The sequence below is a fragment of the Mus musculus genome, chromosome 7 (assembly GCF_000001635.26).
Source record: "Mus musculus strain C57BL/6J chromosome 7, GRCm38.p6 C57BL/6J".
In the NCBI taxonomy this organism is placed as follows: Eukaryota; Metazoa; Chordata; class Mammalia; order Rodentia; family Muridae; genus Mus; species Mus musculus.
In genome coordinates, this window is record NC_000073.6 from 82,736,059 (window position 1) to 82,756,608 (window position 20,550).

The following is a 20,550-nucleotide window of genomic DNA, read 5'->3' on the forward strand; positions in this document are numbered from 1 at the left end:
TAACCCAAAACTCTTCAATGTAGCCTCAAGCAGATTTTTAGAACAAGGGCATAAAGCAACCAGTAATCTTTGCTAAAATATCACAAGAATGATCTCTAAGCCACTTACTAATATTCCTTCCCCATGAAATTTCTTCTGTTGAGTCTCCATAGTTCGAATGACCCCATTATAGTCTACCATGCTTGTGTTAGGATAGCCCATTAAGCACGATAAAGTGACTAATGGCTTTTCTAGTCCAAAGTGCCAAAGTCTTCTATATTCTTCCAACAGGCATCATGGTCAGGCCTGTCACAGCAATACCCTGCTCCCTGATACCAGCTTCTGTCCTAGTCACTGCCATTGCTGTGAAGAGATACCATGACCAAGGCAACACTGAAAAGAAAGCATTTGATTGGAGGCTGGCTTACAGTTTCAGAAGCTATGTCCACCTCATCATGGCAGAGAGCAGGTAGCAGGCAGGCAGAGAGAGAGAGAGACCCCATCCTGAGCCATAAGCAGAGGAGGAGGGTCAGGCCGCCACCTTCCATCCCTCTTGCTTTCAGCCTTTTGAAATGTTACAGCAAGCACCTTTGAACATGTGGGTGTTTCCTAGGGCATTGAGTTTTAACCCTATCAACCCAAACCTGGCTTTAATAGCTAATCTGACACCACCTTTCTTCCTAGAAATGAAATTCAAAGATAAAATAATCGGCCTCACTACATAATTTCAGCACAGTATAATAATTTAGCTATCAGGCCAACAAAAGGGAAGTTGTCTGTAATAAAGCACAGCGCCCTTTGGAATGTAAAGATTCTCTGTGACCGTATCCGATTAACTCAATTACTTACACACGTGGTGTTTACAGCACGGTTACAGATGCAGTTTTGTAGACTGTGTGGAACTGGCCGCTGCCCTAAGTGGTTGTTGGTAAAATGGTGGATATCTTGCTTTTGCAACAGATCCATTCTCCCTCTGGTTTATGTCGTGATTCCAGTCTTAAAATTCTAATGTGTGTTTAACTGCAAAAGGAAAGAAGGCAACAACCTTTGCTATTAAAATGGAATTAGATTTAAGCCCAGATCCCCACTGGCTACACAATGTTATTAGACGCGTTCTCACGACCGGCCAGGAAGAACACCACAGACCAGAATCTTCTGCGGCAAAGCTTTATTTCTTACATCTTCAGGAGCCAGGGTGCAGGAAGCAAGAGAGCAAGAAGCAAGAGAGAGAGAAAACGAAACCCCGTCCCTCTTAAGGAGCATTCTCCTTCGCCTCGGACGTGTCACTCCCTGATTGGCTGCAGCCCATCGGCCGAGTTGACGTCACGGGGAAGGCAGAGCACAAGTAGTCATAAGATACCCTTGGCACATGCGCAGATTATTTGTTTACCACTTAGAACACAGGATGTCAGCGCCATCTTGTAACGGCGAATGTGGGGGCGGCTCCCAACATCTCCCCCTTTTTCTTTTAATAAGAGCAAATAGGCCACCCATATTAATGAGAGTGGAGATAGAGGTCAAATCCCCAGTGTGTAGGTAAAGGAGCCATGTACAGGATTAGCTCTTAGGCTTACAGGCTTTTACCCAGAGCAACCCTGACCTGCTCCCGTGTCGTTTTGCCTGGGGGAAGGGAACTAGGACACTGAACCTTCATGAAAGATGACATGTCTCCCTAGAATAGGCTCATATATGCCGCAGAGCCTTTCCATTGCAGTGCTTAGCCTTGCAACTCTCTCGGGCTGCTGAAGCACACTCACTCTATCCCGTGCAATGAGTCTAGCCTCATGGGATATAAGAGCTGAGTGGCCAGCGACCTATTGCCTAAGCATAGATATATCAGGGGAAGCTCCATGTTCTAGTCCTGCAAGCGCCTGGGCAATAACCACCTTGTCTCTCCTAGTTTGGGCCTTAAGCTTACAGACCAATCAAAGAAGCAACACTAATCCACAGCAAAGTGTATCTCCAAATAATATTAATCCCACCCATTTTTTAAAGAAAGAAAATGCTGAGGAGATCCAATTGGGTAATCCTTTGGTCAGGGACAGGTCCAAGCGCGTGGAGTTGACCTGAAGTCTCAATTCCCGAAGGATCTGTTCAAATTCAGCCATCCAATTCTGTAACATATACTGAAAAAGACTTTTTGACAAATTAGCTGTCCTAGTAAATTTAACATACTGAATGGAAGTAACACACAATCCCGGAAACTTTTGTTCACATCCCTGCTGAGTTATTTGTCATAATACATCTAGTTGTATCTGGACAAGATCTATGAGTTGATTAACCAGCATGAGACCTCCCTGTATCTTGACATTAGCTGAGGCCTGTTCATCTATGACTGTAGTCACTGAGGCTGACAAAGTGTTAATGGTGTCAGTTGTCTGGACCTGTCCAGACAGAGCCAAGGCTGTCTGAATTAAGGCCAAACCCAGTTCCTAGTTAGTGGTAAAAAAGCAGGAGAATACTTGAGCATTATACATCACCGTCATTGGGAGTGGAAATGTCGACATTATCCCCCAACGCTGCTCTCTCTTTATTATTGACGCCCTGGACATCACCAAGACGAGGGACATTAGTATTCCCTTGGTCAGTCTGGATTTTTCGGGTGAGTCTTTCTGGTACCCAAAATGGGTTGTCTTCATTCTGTGGGAAAACACAGATAGCTCCCCTGGATCTTATCAAGATAGGATCCGGGCCATACCATTTATTATCAAGGACATTTTTCCATTTAACCATCTCATTGGGCCTATCTGGCTCTGAACAATGACGTTCAGCCGCAGTATGGCCATGAGCATCAATATTTAAAAAATTGAGTGTAAAGAGTGCCAAAGACACCGACACTCTTGGTGCTCGGGGTACAGTCTCCTCAAAAGTTCCCCTCTTCTGTTTTATAAGATAGGCTTTGAGGGTGCGATGCGCACGCTCAACAATACCCTGTCCTTGAGGGTTGTACGGAAGTCCAGTCAGGTGGGTTACGTCCATCTGACGGCAGAACTGCTGGAATTTTTGAGACGTATAAGCTGGTCCATTATCAGTCTTAAGGAGTCTGGGTTTCCCCCAAGCACTCCATGCCTCAAGACAATGTTGAATCACATGTGAGGCTTTTTCTCCGGTTAACGGAGAGGCAAACATGATGCCAGAACATGTGTCAATGGACACATGGAGATATTGAAGTTTTCCAAAGGAAGAAACATGTGTAACATCCATTTGCCAGACCTGTAGAGGTCGAATACCGCGTGGGTTAATTCCCACATGAGGAACTGGCAAGAACTCACAGCAGCTTTGACATTGAGTAACAATGTCACGGGCTTCTTTTCTTGTCAAGGAGAAACGACTGCGTAATGTTTCAGCCGTCACATGAAAATTGTTATGAAAATTTCTTGCAGCCTCTACCGGGGATGATAGGGCAGCAGCCACCACTTTAGTGGCCTTATCTGCCAAATCATTTCCCAGAGCCATGGGGCCAGGTAGGCCTGAATGGGCTCTAACATGAGTAATATAAACAGGAGATCTTCTAGATAACAAAACTAATTGTATCTGCTGAAAAATATTGGCAACTCTACTGGAAGGCTTAATCACTCCAGCCACTTCTAAAAGATTTACTGCATTTACCACATAACAGGAATCTGACACAATATTAAGGGGTTCTAAAAAGGTTTTTAAAACTTCTAAGACCACTAAACATTCTACCACTTGCGGTGAATTTTCATTATATTGTTTGGATACCACTTTACCATTAGCCACATAGGCACCTATGCCAGTTTTTGATCCATCAGTATATACCACAATCCCATTTTTAAGTGGGTTTCTTACTGTTATTTGTGGAAAAACAACAGATTGATTTTGGGCAAACTGTAAGATTGGATGTTTTGGATAATGGTTATCTATTTTTCCTGAAAAGGAGGTAACTAAAACTGCCCAATCATTAGATGTGGCTGCCAAGGTTTGAACCTGTGCAGCGGTATAAGGTACAATTAAAAGATATGGACTTTGCCCAAAGTGGGTGATTGCTGCTTTTAGACCTTTAAGGGCAAGCTGTGCAATTGCATCAGGATACCAATCTATTATTTTAGCTGGGGATACGTTTGGATGGATCCACAACAATGGCCCATTCTGCCACAAAACTGCAGTTGGCAATTGTGCTGTCTTAAAGACACACAAACTGAAAGGCTGCGAATCCTCAATACGTTGTAATTGTGCATTCTGTAAGGCCTTTTCCACTTTTTGTAAGGCCTGGTTAGCAGCTAGAGTAAGAGTCCTAGGGGAGGAGATATGAGGATCTCCTTCTAAAATACTAAACAAAGGCCTTAACTCAGCGGAAGGAATCTTTAAAAAAGGTCTAAGCCAATTAATATCTCCCAACAGCTTTTGAAAATCATTTAAGGTATGGAGGTGATCTCTTCTTATCTCTACCTTTTGGGGCACAATCTTATCTGGGGACACCACAGAGCCCAAGAACTGTCCTGTATCAGAAATTTGGACCTTTTCTGTGGCTATCTGTAAACCCCACTGACTTAAAGTTTTAAGTAGAAAAGGATATGCCTGTTGTATTTTCCTTTGTTCCTCTCTGGGAATGAATGAGTCTGCGCACTGCCTCTCTGCGCACTGCCTCTCTGCGCATCTCTCTGCGCATTGCTGACGCACTACGCAGGGCGGGGACTCCGCATAGGGCGGACCTTGAAGCCGACTGCCCTGAGGCCAATCAGCAAACTGGCCTTCGCCAGCCGCTTTTGGCTTTTTTCTTGACCAATTAGCTGGCTGGTAATGGGCTGCTTCTTCCTCCCAGTCTGTTTCCTCAGAGGAGAATTCTTCACCTGCTTCAGAACTACTAAGAGCTGGCTCCCCGAGCTCATCTAGTGACGAGTATCTCCTAGAGACCTCCGCTAATTGATCTTTCTTCTTTTCCCTTTTTCCTCTTTTTCTTCTAATCTCTCTCCAGGTATTCCTACCTAACCTTAACTTTTCCTCGGGTTCAAGACCCTTGGAAAGGCCTGTATACTTATTTTGTGTACCATATTTCCTCTTTGTTCCTACTCTCTCTCCCCGCTTTACTTCTGATAGCTTGTCCTGAATTTCCTCTAGAATTTTCAGCCCTATCTTAATCACTTGATAACATGTGAAAAGGAACAAAAGGGCTACTAACACCAGAAAAAATTCAAGGCCAAATATACCTTGTAAAGCCATTTCCCACTTTACTTCTGATAGACTGTCTTGAATTTCGTTAGAAAGTTCAAGACCAGGCGTACCTTGTAAAGCTATTCCCCACTTTACTTCTGATAGACTGTCTTGAATTTCGTTAGAAAGTTCAAGGCCAGGCGTACCTCGTAAAGCTATACTTACTGGTATCCACCGTTCCCCAGCTGAAAAGTTCTGAATTCATACAGTTGAATCCTTCTTAACAGTCTGCTTTACGGGAACCTTTATTACCGCGACCCGCAGTTCTGGTTCTGGAATGAGGGATCTTCCTTGCGCCAGTCCCGAGTTTTTTCTCGTCCCGGAATTCGGCACCAATTGTTATTAGACGCGTTCTCACGACCGGCCAGGAAGAACACCACAGACCAGAATCTTCTGCGGCAAAGCTTTATTTCTTACATCTTCAGGAGCCAGGGTGCAGGAAGCAAGAGAGCAAGAAGCAAGAGAGAGAGAAAACGAAACCCCGTCCCTCTTAAGGAGCATTCTCCTTCGCCTCGGACGTGTCACTCCCTGATTGGCTGCAGCCCATCGGCCGAGTTGACGTCACGGGGAAGGCAGAGCACAAGTAGTCATAAGATACCCTTGGCACATGCGCAGATTATTTGTTTACCACTTAGAACACAGGATGTCAGCGCCATCTTGTAACGGCGAATGTGGGGGCGGCTCCCAACAACACAAGCCATGCATAAGAAGGGGATGACTTCTTTGTTCTAGACACTTGCCATTCCCACTAAATGCTCGTAGCAGTTGGAGCAAGCTTTAGTCCCACCTTTAGTTCACAAAGCACCCTTTTTGATGCACATCGCCAGCAAATCCTGGTTCTTCTGCACCACTCATATAGGTAAAAAGATGTCTTGTTTTAATTTGTATCTCTGTTATTGTTTAATGAGATTAAGATGTTGGGATTTTTGTTTTTCGTTTTTTATGATCAAAGCTCTTCCTCTTTTAGAGTCTTTCTGTAGATTTCCTTCTATTCCTCATTTATACTCCTGCTGCTTGATGGAGCTCCTTGGCTGACGCTAATATTTGGCGCTCACAGTGATTCTCTAAAGTGAGCCATTTTCTCACTGTGTTTTCTATCTTTTGTTACAAAGAGTGGTTTTACAGTATAGTGAGGCTTATGAGTCAGTCATAGAATCTTTGGGATTTAAGTGTTCCATCTTGTTGGGGGGTTTTGGTTTTTTGCTTTTGTTTTGTTTTTTGTTTTTTTCTGTTTCATCAGCTAATAGCCTCACTGCTGCTTGCTGAATGGGCCCTCCTGTCTGCCACCTTGGACTTATGATCCACATGCTGTACTTGTTGGTCTCTGTCTGGCTCTTATTCGTTCCCACTGATCTTGCATCTATCTAACCATCGCAGCTATACTTCTGTGTCCCCAGAGCTGTGCCACTTTCTCATGGAAAGGGTCATGAGCTGACCCTTCCTAGTCCTCTTTAATCTGAGCCTCGTGAACAGAAGCAGCTCACAGTTGGAGGCGCCCTTCTCTGGTTCCACCTATTCATTCAGCTTTTCCCTGGCTTTCTGTTTCTTTGATTATTTTGGTCAGGTTCGTTTTTGAACCTGAGATGGAGTTGCCATTTTATCCAGAAGGAACTCATTTCCTCTTTCCTGTCAGAAATATTTGGGTTTTCAAGACAGAAGGAGTCGGAGTATGCTTTCCTGTCTCAAACAGCCCTATGTCTCTTCTCCTTCCTCCTTTTCCCTCCTCTCTTCTCTCCTCCCTTCCCCTCCTCTCTCTTTCCCTCCCTGCTTCTTCCCTTCTAGCCTTAAGTTTTGTCTTTAGACAAATGAACAGCATTATTTTAATCTACTCTAAGCATTTTATGCTTCTTGTGCTGACCTTTGTACATGTCTCCATTTATTTAAATTGTTCCATTTGAAACTCATTTTGAAGACTTATCTGCAATGTATAACCTGTACAATGTAAGCTAGGTCAGTGGGACAAGGTACAGAGCCCATAAAAGGATGGGGTTGTGAATACAAATATGTTATTCTTTGTAGCTCATTCTTTAGTGTATACATGTGATTGATTTATACAGTTCATTTCATACACCAAATATAAGTTCAAAATCTAATGAACATGTCTATTAGCACAACAGCTGCTGCTGTGACCTTTCTAATTATCACTGCTTCATTTATTGCACAAGGTTAGAGCTGTAATTAGTTTCAAATCCCCTGATTCCACATCAAACATAACAAGCACACATGTGGACTAGAGAAAAGAACTGAGAGCATTTGCAAGATCCCAGAGAAGGGGAACGCAGGGTGAAATGTCTCTTCAGTCCTGTTTTCGGCTCCGCACTGGGTCCGTCCGTCCGTCAGTGAGGGCCTTGTGCTCTCCCTTGGGTCTACAATGGCACCGTTTCAGCTCTCCGGCACGCCTCCCACGCGCTCTGCATGGCTGTCTCCTTAGCCCTCTGTTTCAGTTTCTCAAGGAAGCCTGGAACCTTTTGAATTCTCTTTTCTGTAAGCAGAATGAGCTTGCCCTGCTATAACACTGGTCACAGTATACTGTAATTCCTTGTTTCTCTGCATTTGTTCTGTCGTTCTTAAGCTCTGTGGGGACAGGAAGTGCTCACGTTCATTCAGCCCTTGGAGAACCATTATGCAGTGCCTGTTGTGGAGCCCTGCCCTTCAAACTCCTATCATTTACGAGTCAGTTCTTTAAACACAACTTTCCAAACTTTAAAACTTAGACACCAAATATGAAAACTTCAAAAACAAATTATAGAAAAAATATTTAGAGGGGGAAAAAAAGGTAGATCCAAATGTTCATTACACAATGAATAATATAAATAAATAGTAATAAGAAATCACACACCTCAAGAAGAGCTTGGATTGGTGATGCTCCCCTTGCCTGCCCACAGCAGAATCTGAATTTCAACCTTGTTTTTTCCTTTCTGCTTAACAGCCTCTAACAAACCACCACAGGGACAGCCCCGCCTCAGTCCCAATCCAGCTAGTCTGCCCATCCACAGCCTGCACACGGGAGACTAGAGTCCATGCCGTGAAGTTACCACGGAACAGCTAGCTCCACCTGGGTCCCTAATCCTAAGCTGTAGTCTACCGTGCTCAAAGCCTTCACATTAGAGAGCAGAGTCCGTGCTGTGAGGGTCAGCCCTGTGCTCACCTGTCTGCAGGACCTTGAGCCAGGCGCTCTCCCACATCACACTGCTCTGAGCCTTGGGGACTGTTAGGACTAGAGCTTCTCTCTGTTATGACTCGGTCCAGAATCCCCTCCCTCACCTTGCACAACCAGCTGTCTAGTTGTCCACAGCTATTTCTGATCGAGCAGAAAGCACCGCCCCAAGTGTCTCACTGGCAGATGTACTTCCCGCTTTGCTGGGCTGCTTTGTCCTGGCGGAGCACTGAGACAACGGGAAGGCTGCTTTCTTCTCGTCCTGCCTTTGCCGTGTACTAGGCAGCTCTCGGGTGCTGACCGCTCTGTGTGCTTCTTGTTTCAGTCCTCATCTCTCGGGCCTGTTTGTATCAGCCAAACCTCTTGACTGCGTTGTGGACATAAATTGAGACGTTAGGTGATATGGTTTTAACTCTCTTACCTCAATAGGTAATTTGCTCCCCATTCTTAAATACAACAACATTAAAAATGTATAATTCTTTAAGGTGTTAGTTTTTTTCATTAGTCTCTTCTGAGGAAAGGGCTTCCAGTTCTTAATATAACCTGCTTAAAACCTATTTTTAGTTTAGTTGTTCCTATGAGAAGAGGAAAAAATGACATTATGATTTTCTCTGGGGCCAACCCTAACATCAAGAAGCTGACAGTCTGTTGATTTCATGGGCCTGCTTAGTATATCTAACAGGCCAGCCAGTCTTGTGAACACCTTAGCTAGCCTATACCCATCAACCTTGGCACTGCTGGCAAAGCAGACTTGGAAAAGCATGTTTATGTGTCTGGCCTTCCCTCCCTATCTGCCCACCTCCATGGTGAGGGTTGTAAAGTGTGGGTTCACTAGCTCTCTTTGGAGTTGAGTCAAACTGCTGAGTCTGAGAGACAAGGAAGCAGAACTGGAGCGTAACCTGGGGGCCGATGAATTAGGTTCCTTGGGTACCTAATGGCATTGGGCATAGGGCAGAATGTCGCTTTTTCAAGGACTTCCCACATCCTGGGGGATGTACTTAAGCAATAGAGAAGTCCCCACGTTCCTTCCAAAGTGGCTCTCCGCTCAAAAAGAGCTGAGGCTGTGTGCAAATGAGCTTTTCCAGAGTTTAACGGAACCCATCAGTTCTGCCCAGCCAGCTTGGGAAGGGCAGGCTGGGAGTCTTTCACTATGATAATGTTAAACACTGGGGAACATCTGCTAGCTAGAATGTTAGCATATTTTCCAACAAATTGTAAACCCAGTAAAGCTTTTCTTTTAGACCGGGAGGAGTAATTTACAAACCTAAGTTTTCCTTAAGAGAGTAATGTTGCTTTATGTACAGACAACTGACCGGCTTGTCCCCAGGAAGCAGTGTTAGTATTTAGCAGTAGCTTTACCATCTTCCTGAAGCCTTCAGGACAACCTCATGCTAGATTGATTCCACCTATGTAACAAAAAGCCAACCTACTTTTCAATCTCTGTAAAAGTTTTAACCAATATAGATAGATAGATAGATAGATAGATAGATAGATAGATAGATAGAGATATATATTATTGTTTATGTCTGAGCAACTTTTTAGTAGGGATATTAGGGACAGCCTGGGGAAAAATGGCCTGCTAACATTGTGAAATATTAATATTTAATTCAAAATAATCAAATGAATGGTAGTGAGCCTAGCCAGGACCTTTGTACCCTCAGCATTTATTTGGTTCTAATGACTGTCATCCTGTCTATATCCAGCTAGCGTGTAAAGTCATTTACCTTCTGTTAGTTACAAAACAAACAAACAAACAAACAAGCTAGAGTTCTTTTTGTTCCATAAACCACTTTTATCTCCAGATTCCTTAATCTGACTTTTCAACCTTCTATTTGTTTGTTTGTTTTTATAATTCTAAAACTTGGAAATAATATGGAACCTGAAGAGGCCACCACCTCCTGTAGCCCAGCAGGAACCGCAGTGGAGTTATAGAGATACCAACCCACCCATAAAACTTTCAATCCCAAATGTATCCTCTCTACAAGAAATGCAGGCACCGCACCGGGGATGGAACAGAGACTGAGGGAATGGCCAACCAATAACCAGCCCAACTTAAGACCCATGCCATGGGTAAGCACCAGTCCCTGACACTATTAGTGATGCTGTGTTATGCTTGCAGACAGAGGAGTCTAGCATGGCTGTCCTCTGAGAGGCTCTGCCCAGCATCTAACTCAGACAGTTGCAGGTACCCACAGCCCAACAGTAAATGGAACTTGAGGACTCTTATGGAAGAACAGGAGGAAGGATTGCAGGCCCTGAAGGGGATAGGAACTCCACAGGAAGACCAACATTCTCAGCTAACCTGGACCCTTAGGGCTCTCAGAGACTGAACCACCAACCAAAAAGCATACATGGGCTGGACCTAGCCCACCCCCACCCCCACTCCCCACTCCCCATTTGTAGCAGATGTGCAGCTTGGTCTTTGTGGATCCTGAACAACTGGAACAGAGGCTATCCCAAAAGCTGTTGCCAGACCATGGGATATGTGTTCTCTCATCTGGGCTGACTTGTCTTCCATCAGTGGGAGAGGATACACCTAGCCCCAAAGAAACTTAACATGCCAGAGTTGGGGAATACCAAGGTGGGGGCACTCTCTCAGAGAAGATGGGAAAAGGGAATGGGGGGAAGAATTGTGGGAGGGGAGCAGTGAGCAGGATATAAAGTGAATTTTAAAAAACCCTTGGAAATAAATACATGGACTAAAACTGACGGCTACCATCATTAGGGGTTTTTCACATGGAGTCAGTCTCTTTCTAACTCAGAGACTCTGGAATGACTCTTTTGGAGTGCACCCTCCCCTACAAGTCTTAGGTGAAGAGAATAGTGAGGTCTAGCTTTCTGTTTTGAGAAAGGTCTGTATAGCACAAGCTGACTTCAATTCCTAAACATCCTACTTCAGCCTCCTGAGTGTGGGGATCTCATACCTGGCTGATTATTATAATAGTTACTGAAATGATTGAAGTGAAAAAAAATCATGATTTAAGTAAAGAAAAAACACAAGATTATTAAATGTTGTAATAGCATAAAGGTGTCCCTAAGAGGAGAAAATGGGAGGGAGAAGGAAACAGGAACAGTATGGGGGGGGGGGGGGTTAATGTGGTTGCTGTCTTTGTTTTTTTTTCTCAAAACTGAATTTGATGGCATCATTTTTAAGGCAAAAAATTTGTTTCAGACTATATTTGATATGAGAACCAAAGTGCACACTTAATGTTGCCCTATATCTTATCACAGAATTCACAGAGATTTCAGGCTACCGTGATTTGTCCAAATAATCTTAATGGTCCTTTTTCTGTGTCTTTAAATTATATTTTAAAATAAGTAAAATCGGTAACCTGTAATACAGGTGAAGCAGAAACTTGAGGGTTCTTTGGAAAGTTGGTTGGATGGTGTTTTTCTGAGGCAAACACATGAAGGGACGTTTTATTAAAGTGGACACAGGTGTGAAAGGCTAAGGCCGACTCAAGAAGGAACATTGTGCTGAAGCAGACACAGGAGAGAGGATGCTCTGCTAAAGCAAGCACGTGAAAGGACGTAATAAAGGGTTCTTGGCTAACAACACGCATGATTAGCCCACCTACACTGTGTAGTTGAGCAGCATTTGTCAGGACTCCATAGAGAAACTTCTGGTGGTGGTGTGCTGCAGTTTCTTGCCACGTCCTTGGACTCAGGCTGACTGGATGCATGTGCTGAGGCAAGGCTTGTGGAGGACACGTGATGATTAGAGGGTATAAATAGGGATCAGCGGGGCGATGGAGAGCGAGCTTAGCTTGCTGGTACAGCTAGCTGTGCAGCGCTTGTGGGTCTCACTTCTTCGCTGATCTTTGCTTCCCTGAGAGAGGCACAGCGGAGAACTTTTCATGGTGTCCCTCCAGGTCCCTCCTGCTGCTGACTCCAGCAGAGGCTGAGTCCTGGCTGTCTCTGCTAGGTCATGTCACCCTGGTGCTAACTGAACTGGACTGCTGGTGTATCCATGAAGTGTTTGCCAGTGGATCGAGCTCCCGCTACCTGCTAACCTATGAACTGAGCTGCCAATTTCCAGACAACACAGACGGGAGTTGCTCCAAAGAACATTTCTAAATAGGTTCTTCCCCCGTATCCATTGTTTTCACTACCTCTGGTGGGTGGGCTAAAGGGAGGTTAAAGCATTTAAGAACCACCATTTTAAAAAAGGATTTGTCCTGGCGGTGGTGGCTCACGCCTTTAATCCCAGCACTTGGGAGGCAGAAGCAGGTGGATTTCTGAGTTCGAGGCCAGCCTGGTCTACAAAGTGAGCTCCAGGACAGCCAAGGCTACACAGAGAAACCCTGTCTCAAGAAAAAAAAAAAAAAAAGGATTTGAAAAAATTTAAATACACACAGGTATCAAGGGTTTTTACTCTTTGGATCATGTCCTTTGCTATGAATTCTATAGCACTGACTTTTCCCTATTTGGGGGAATTCCCGTCATGCCAGCAGATCTGGGCAGATCTAAATAGCCGGAATAGGTCTGGGCACTGGAACAGCAAAATGTAAACCAGCAGTCAGAGAGCTAGCATTCAGAGTCACTGACCATCTGCAACTCATATCCCTCCTGGTGTAGAGGACAGGGCAGCATTTGTCTGTGTGCTGTGTGCAGGAAGGAAGTGCCACTGTCAGAGGTCAGAAGCAGGATGAAGGAAGTGTGAGAGGGTTCACTTACTATGCGGTTTTCCTGAAGCCTGGCCTCAGGAACAGAGATGAGGCTATTTCTAGTAGCCCTGCCCCAGATGTGTTACACCTTGATACTAGGGAGACAAACAGGAAGAAGCTGCTGCTAGACACACTTCTGGGTTCTGGGCCAATGGGGACAGTAGTAAGGAATTATGATTTCAGTCTAAAGGGTTTGTTGGAGTGTGTAGGCATGTCCATATAGGGCCACCTGTTTGATCACGGAATGAACTCTGACACTTGGAGCTGGCTTCAGGAGATGGTGCGTCTGACTGTGCTCTGGTTGAGGCATCTACAGCAGGCTTCCACGGTGTAGTTGGACAAGGAGACTCCTGTGAACTGCCTTCCCAGTGCGTGGCCGAGCCCTTGCCTCAGGCCTCCAGTCCCAGACTGGCTGTTGCAATGGGTGGAGTGGTCTTCCTTTCCTACCCTGGGGGTTTTTACAGCAGCTTATGTGGTGAACACCGCAGGCTTCCTTCCCTTGGTTGTTTCTGCGCCCTTTTCTTCTCCAGCACCTTTCCAGCAGGCGCCTCTCCTTCCTCTTCACCTTTTCAGTCTTTTATTTAAACACAATAACTCCCAAGTGATCCTCGTGCATGGTTCTTCATGTGTTCTAAAATCCTGTCCACTCTGATGCTGAATGTGAGATCAGAATGTCCTTTCATCTCTCTAGGAAACCCTCTCCACTGCATCTCATTTATCCAGAGACTACATGTACCCTTCAGAGTCTCAAGTATCCATCATCCAGGAGCCCAGAGAGGGAACTGGGATTCTCTTTAAACCTGGAGTAGAATTCAGAATAGCTGGGGGGATGGGGGGGTGGAGTTAATACTCAGTAGCCATGTCACACTGCAGATTTCTAAATGTCCCTTATCTGTATGTAAATATATTTAGCAAGATGATTATATTTAGCAGAGGTTTGTATTCATTAAATTAGTATATATTTTTTAAAGGTGATTACAAACTATAACTTGAAAAAATATCTAGAAGTGGGGCCTGGAGAGATGGCTCAGTCTGGAAAGTGTCTGCTGTACAAGCATGAAGACCTGAGTTCGGATCCCCAGCACCCACATAAGAGCCCCAATGGAGCCCCACTACTGGGACAAGGGAGTCAGGCACATCCCTGGACTCATTGGCCAGCCAGTCTAGCCAGCTGGGGACCTTCAGGTTCAACAAGAGACCCTGCCTCAAAAAAATAAGGCAGAAAGCTATTGAAGAAGATGCCTGACGTCTGCCTCTGACCTCCACACACGTGTGCACACTCATCATGCACACTCACCCCCCCAAACACATATACATGTAGACACATGAACATATACACAAACACGGAGCCTAGAAGTGATCATTTCTATTGTCAAAATAGATATGCTTTCACTAAATTCAGTGCAACTGAATTTGCCCATCTGTAAAACAAAACCTAGCAAATTTCTGAGGGTTGGTGTGTTGTTTGTTTTTTGTTTTTTGGAACAGGATCTCGCTGTATCGCACTGGCTGGCCTGGAATTCACAGAGAACTGCCTGCCTCTGCTCTACAGTGCTGGGACGAAAATTGTGTCCTACCACACCCACACGGAATTTCTGTATTTTTGCAAGAGTAATATTATCTAGGTTAAACACACACACAATGCATGCCTCCCTCATTCAGTCTGGCAGTGTACTGGGTATGTACTAGGTCTGTGCTGTTATTTTCCTAACCTGAGTTCAGAATTGATTGATCCCCTGGGTCTTTTTCTCTCTGCAGGAATTGGAGGCCTCCAGGACTTTGTGCTAAAATCTGCAACTTTGTGCAGCCTGCCGTCCTGCCCACCGTTTATTCCCCTCAACTTTGAAGCCACCCCGATTGTGAGAGTTGCTGTTGAACCAAAGCACCCAAGTAAGATGGCGCTGTTCCTAGAACATGTGATGCTGGCATGGGTTGCTGTGTCCTGCTTTGAGACAGGGTCTCTCTACCTACTCCTGGCTGGCCTGGAACTTCCTATATAGTCCAGGCTGGCCTCCAACTCAGAGATCTGCCTACCTTTGTGTCCTGAGTGCTGAGGTTGAAAGTGTGGACCACCATTCCCAGCTTTCCTGGTACCTCATAATGGTCAGTGAAGAGTCTACAGACCTTCCCTTAAGGGATCATAAAGCAGGTGTTGAAAGGCAGTTTTCTCCTGAAGGATTTAATGGTCTCATTGAAGTGCTAGGTATGTACTAGCTCTGTGCTGTTACTTTCTGTACCTGTATATCCTTCCTCTCCTGAGACCTGAAAAGAATTTTTTTCTCCTTTGAGTTCTTAGGCATAGACTTAGCTGCTCATGGTCCCTGGGTCCCTAGAACAATACTGGGAGACTACCAAGAAGTGGCTCTGCTGATCTTTGATTTAGCTTGGATAATGTAGCACAAAGTAGTACCCCAAACAGCCTTTTAGAAAATTTCTATTAAATTATTAGGGCGTAAATTACCAAATATTTACTAATTTCTATTTTTTTATATTTTTTTATTTGTGTGCGTGCATGCATATGAGGTGCCTGCAGAGGCCAAAAGACAGCATCATCTCCTGGAGTTAGGGTTACGGGTGGCTGTTTGCTGTCTCACATAAAGGAACCTACCCAGTACCTGGCTTCTTTCTTGTTCATAGCATGCTCCAAATGATGTTAATTTTCTTTACTTCGTTCAAAAATAAGGTAGTCAAACAGAGAGTTATTTCATTATCTACCTGGAGGCCAAAGTGCACTTCCTCATATGCCATTGATTGGTTTTTCTTGAGCTTCTAAAATCTAAATTGAAATACTTGAATACCCTTTAAATTTTAAAAGGTTAATGCATTGAACGTCTGTGTTGCTTTTGGCCACACAGTAACTACCAGAAACGTTTTCAAATCCCTGATTTCAATGTTGACTCCAAGTCTCAAATTTCATTCTAAAACTTTCTTCTCTCCTCACTCTTAAACTGTCTCCTTTAGCTAAGAAGTAGATTTAAGTATGCATGAATGGTGACAAATGTATGCAGGTTGGGCTTTGCCATCCAGCCGATGGAGAACTAATAGCGAGCTTAGTCTTCCCGTTATTGCTGTCTTCCTGTATTGCGAGTCTTACCCATGTCTGTGTAGCAAGCCTTTAAGCTAGCTTTCAAATTCTTTGACAGTGAAGCCAGCACCAAAGATCAAATCTACCCACATGAGCCACAGTATGCTGAAAGGGCTCTAAGAGGGTGAAATCCCATCCTGGCTTCCCTTGGGATTCCCTGTACTCCAATGTGGCATGTGGCCATCTGGTCTGTGGGGCAGCGGTGTTTGCAGGCAAAGCCTAGGCTCTAAGCCCGGCCAAGCAGCTTCAGAAACAGGTTCTGCCACATAGTTGCTGTTGACTCTGAACACAAATCCTTTTCACTCTCTCCAGCTGTTTCCTCACCACACAATGAGAACATTAATCTGTACGTTCCTTCTATGTTGTCCACTTCTAAAATGCTTGTCTGCCATTTTAACACTATAAATAGTGTTAGCTATTTTTAGAACTTTAGTTCAAAAATAAATGAGCGTTGAATTTCTTTTAGTCTCCTCCTGTTTATGCCTTGCAGAAAGCTCCTGTGCTTTCACATGTTGGAGTTGAACACCCGAGTGAACACTGTGAAGCACAATGTTGGATCAAAGCAGTATATATAGGAGTGCCCTCAGTCTTCATTCAGCATCAGGAGACTGCTCTGGCCTGGCTAGAGGCCACAGTGGCGATGAGTGTGTAGGAGAGAGGAAGCAAATCCCAGATGCAGACCTCAGACCCATCTCTCCCCCACCCTCTCCCCTCCCCTCCCCCTGCTGTTGGGTTGAAGTAGTTCTATACCAGGCAAGGAAGGGAGCGCAGAGGGTGAGGTAGCTTGTGACTGGGTCCTGAGCCCCACACTTCTGTCAAGTGCTCTCACTCTCACTTTGTCTTGCTCTGTTTTGTTTCTTGCAGTCCTGGGAGTCCAACTCAGTAGACAGGCACTCTGCCAGCAAAATACACCTCTAACAAACCCCGTCACTACTTTTATTTTGAGACAGAATCTCACTAAATTGTTCAGGTTAGCCTGGAATTTATTCTGTAGCCCAAGCAAACCTTGAGATTCTCCTGCCTTAGGCCCCTGAGGAACTGGGATTGCAAGTCTGTGTCACCAAGCCTGTCTTATAAATTATTAATTTAATATAAGTTCTAATACTTTCTCAGATATCATAAATGATTTGTGTGTCTGCTAATTTTATGTACTATTTGAAGAAGTGTTGCTGTATTTCTAGATCTATAGTATATATGTTACTAGTAAGGCAGAAGGGAATTCACAGGCATGGTGATTTTGATCTGCTAAGAATTTGATGAAGAGATGTAAATCAGCCTTGGCATACTAATGATAATCAGCCTCTGCGGCCCGGCCTGGCTGGCTGTAGAAGTCAGCTACAAGAGGGTGGGTTCTTCACACAGCTGGCACCTAAGCACTTATGTTATTGTAATGCCCCCAGCAGAGGTCATGTTGGTTCTTCTGCCATTCTTATTTTGTTTCATTTTGTCATCCAGGTGAAATGCCTCAGCTTGTGAAAGGAATGAAGCTGCTAAACCAGGCTGACCCCTGTGTCCAGGTTTTAATTCAGGAAACAGGAGAGCATGTCCTGGTCACGGCCGGGGAGGTCCACCTTCAGCGATGTTTGGATGACTTACGAGAAAGGTCAGCTTAAAATGCTAGAGATGGAGAAATGATAACTCTAAAATCAGTGAGTTGTTTTAGTGTTTCCCAAACAGATCAACTAAGACTGTGGTTTATTTTGGAAAAGACATGCAGTGCCCTCAATTCAGACATAAAACTGCTATTGGGTCATAAATTTAAATTTTAATAACTGGAAACTGACATAAATTTCATACATTTGAATAATTTTGTGTTTTAGCTTAAGTCATAAAGCATTTAAAAATATATATATGTCAATTTTAAGCATCCACACAGCACATATCAAAGCAACAAAAATCTTGTAAATACAGACTATGATTAGGACAATGTAAACCTGGAAATTTCTCTATAAAGGTCATATGTAAGTCATTATATCTGAGCATACCAGATCACTTTATAAATGATGTTTTTCTTCTTTGTTTTGTTGATAATGTATGTTTCTTTCAAAAATCCGAAAACTATAGAACAGTAAGGATCATGGGGTTATATGCAGAAGTAAGAGTCGTGAGCACTCAGGCCCATACTCCTATTTGGTCCTGTAGGTATGTACGGATGTACAGCTGTGTGTGCTGAGCGCTGCTCATTTGCATGACAGGCTTCTGCAGCTAAGTAAGTGCCCTACCTACTGTAACTACCAATAGTGTTGGAAAGTGCCTGCTCACACTTTTGTAAACCTTACAACATCACAACCTGGAAAACAAAAGATATTTGTCATAATATTTATACATTCATATGTTTACTAATGAAAACAATGAGAATTTTCTTGCAGTAGCCGTTTTCTTTTTAATTTTTCTGGGGAGGTAATAATGATAACCTAGATAATAAGTGGTTGTTCTAATCATATGCTGCTAAATATAGCACGTGGCCCCTATGTTTGTCACCTCACCTGCACAGTGACCCCCACAGACTGGATAGTTCGGCAGCCACAGCAGATAACGTGGACTGTGCAGCAGTGTGCACTGGTGCCTTGTGGGATGAGGCAGGATCGCCTTCCAGATGGAGAGTCTGCCTTGTCTTCCTCACTGGAGAATGCTGCTGTGGCTTTTCCTTTTCCCTGTTTTATGGCTGTGATCCACACAAACTCTAAGATAGATTTCCGTCTCTTGTCACCATTTTCTCTAGTTCTGTTCGGGTAAATCATGAGATACAAATAAGACGGTTCCAGAGGGTTCCTCCCATCTAAGTGCTAACCAGGGCCTACCCTGCTTAGCTTCTGAGATTGTAGTAGATCAGGTGCACTCAGGCTCGTAGGACCCCAGTCTCCAGGTTTCTTACTAAATTCACATGAAATAATCCCAGGTTGCTAGCTTCCTAAAAAATTTGCCCTTGATAATTTAAATTATTTTTAAAAATATTTTCTCCTTAAACTCAAACTGTTTTAATAGCTCTATATTGATATCTTTGCTTAGTGTTTTCAACTCATAATTTTCACTATCGATGCTTTTTTACCTCTGGAGGGAAAATTCTAAATATGTTTAATAAAAGAAATTGGCTTTCTAGAAATATACCATTAACATGGTATGAAATAATTTCAATAAATGTAAATATATTTTTATTTTGGGAACTACCCAAAATAAATGTTCCTAGAAATTTTGATATCTAAAAACTAATCATAATTTATAATTACATTGAATAAAGGCAGTGAGAACTATAACAAGTCTTTTTTAAAAGTATATACTGCTTTATTAAAATATCACGAAAGTTCTCTCCTTTTTTGTTTAAAAAAAAAAAAAGTAGAGTTTCCCTGTATAGAACACAGATTGACCTTGAAATCACAATCCTCCTGCCTCATCCTCTTAGGGAAGATAGTGTCTGGGGTAGTGCCTGGCAATACCGTTTAAATTCCGACGTAGTCCTTAACTGAAAGTACTGCTTACCGCCCACTCCGTCAAGACAAACAAAATAATTCCCTTCATGTAGCCTCTTGTGATAGAGGAAAACCAGCAGGCCCAGTGTTTCCTCTCGGAACTCAGAGGTCACCTGGATTCCAGAAGGAAGGCTATGTAACAGTGGTGAGCCGAGAAGTCAGCTAGGCTCAGTGCAGTAGTGGTGGGGACGGCGGCCAGGCGCATTGGCTCAGTCAGGCAGTGGTTTGTGGTCTGACAAGTACTGCTTTTGAACTCCAAGAAGCAGAACCAAGTGGTGTTAGCAAAGGGCCATTGGCTTCGCAGTAGCCCAGTGTCCTATGATAAGTAAGGGCTTATTTGGGGACCAAGAGTCCTGAGAAGGGATTATACTGAATAGCCTATTAGGTGGGGTTTGATTGAGGGATTATGTCACCAGGGTCATGTCCTTGAAGGATGTGTCCAGTGTATCCTTCTCCCCCCGCCCCCCAGCCCCATGTGTATAAGTCTTTCAAGCTGATTTGAAAATCTGTGTGCAAATTTTCAAAAAAGGGCCAACAATAACCAAAGAACTCCCAGCTGGGTGTAGTCACTGTGCTATAAGATTGGGAATCAGTCTTTCTTTAAAGCAGCAGTAAGACTGCGATGCTGACCACAGAAGTGATGGAGTAAAATAGAGACTCCAAAAACGGGTTGCAGGGTAGAGCAACGAGGAAAGGACAGATTCTCCAGTAAACAGTGCTACCCAGTTTGATATCTGTGTGTGAGGGTGGGGGTGGGGGGAATGGGAGAAGTGGGTCTTATTTCATATCCTACTTGGAAGAGTGTGTGAGGTAGGTTGTAGGTTAAAGTGTAAAGACTGAAAACTGGCTAGTCTAGAAGATGCTGTAAAGTACGGGAATATGTATAAGAAGTGGGTAAGAAGATAGGATTTTAAAGACAAATGACGGTGAAGATTAGTTCATCCTCAAGAAGCCTATAGAGTAAGAAAGCATGTACCAGTGTGCTCTAACCTTTGTAATACCTGCAGCGTGTGAGACTTACGC

The 20,550-nt window shown here is 43.9% G+C and overlaps 1 protein-coding gene and 1 long non-coding RNA gene across 8 annotated transcripts in view; one reads left to right on the top strand and one right to left on the bottom strand.

The window, feature by feature from the left end:
- The window catches only part of Efl1 (elongation factor like GTPase 1), a 129,250-nt gene that overhangs the window by 87,456 nt on the left and 21,244 nt on the right, over positions 1 to 20,550 (top strand). For all 7 annotated transcript variants that reach the window (XM_030241945.1, XM_030241943.1, XM_030241944.1 and 4 more), the window contains exons 16-17: positions 14,734 to 14,865; positions 17,516 to 17,663. In XM_030241945.1, coding sequence (XP_030097805.1) covers positions 14,734 to 14,865; positions 17,516 to 17,663 — 280 coding nt within the window. The remainder of the gene's footprint in view (positions 1 to 14,733; positions 14,866 to 17,515; positions 17,664 to 20,550) is intronic.
- On the bottom strand, positions 7,288 to 19,586 carry 4933406J10Rik (RIKEN cDNA 4933406J10 gene). Its single transcript, NR_046004.1, has 4 exons — positions 19,538 to 19,586; positions 18,547 to 18,784; positions 8,416 to 8,675; positions 7,288 to 7,725 (listed from the first exon to the last, which is right to left on the bottom strand). It is a non-coding gene; the product is annotated as an RIKEN cDNA 4933406J10 gene (long non-coding RNA).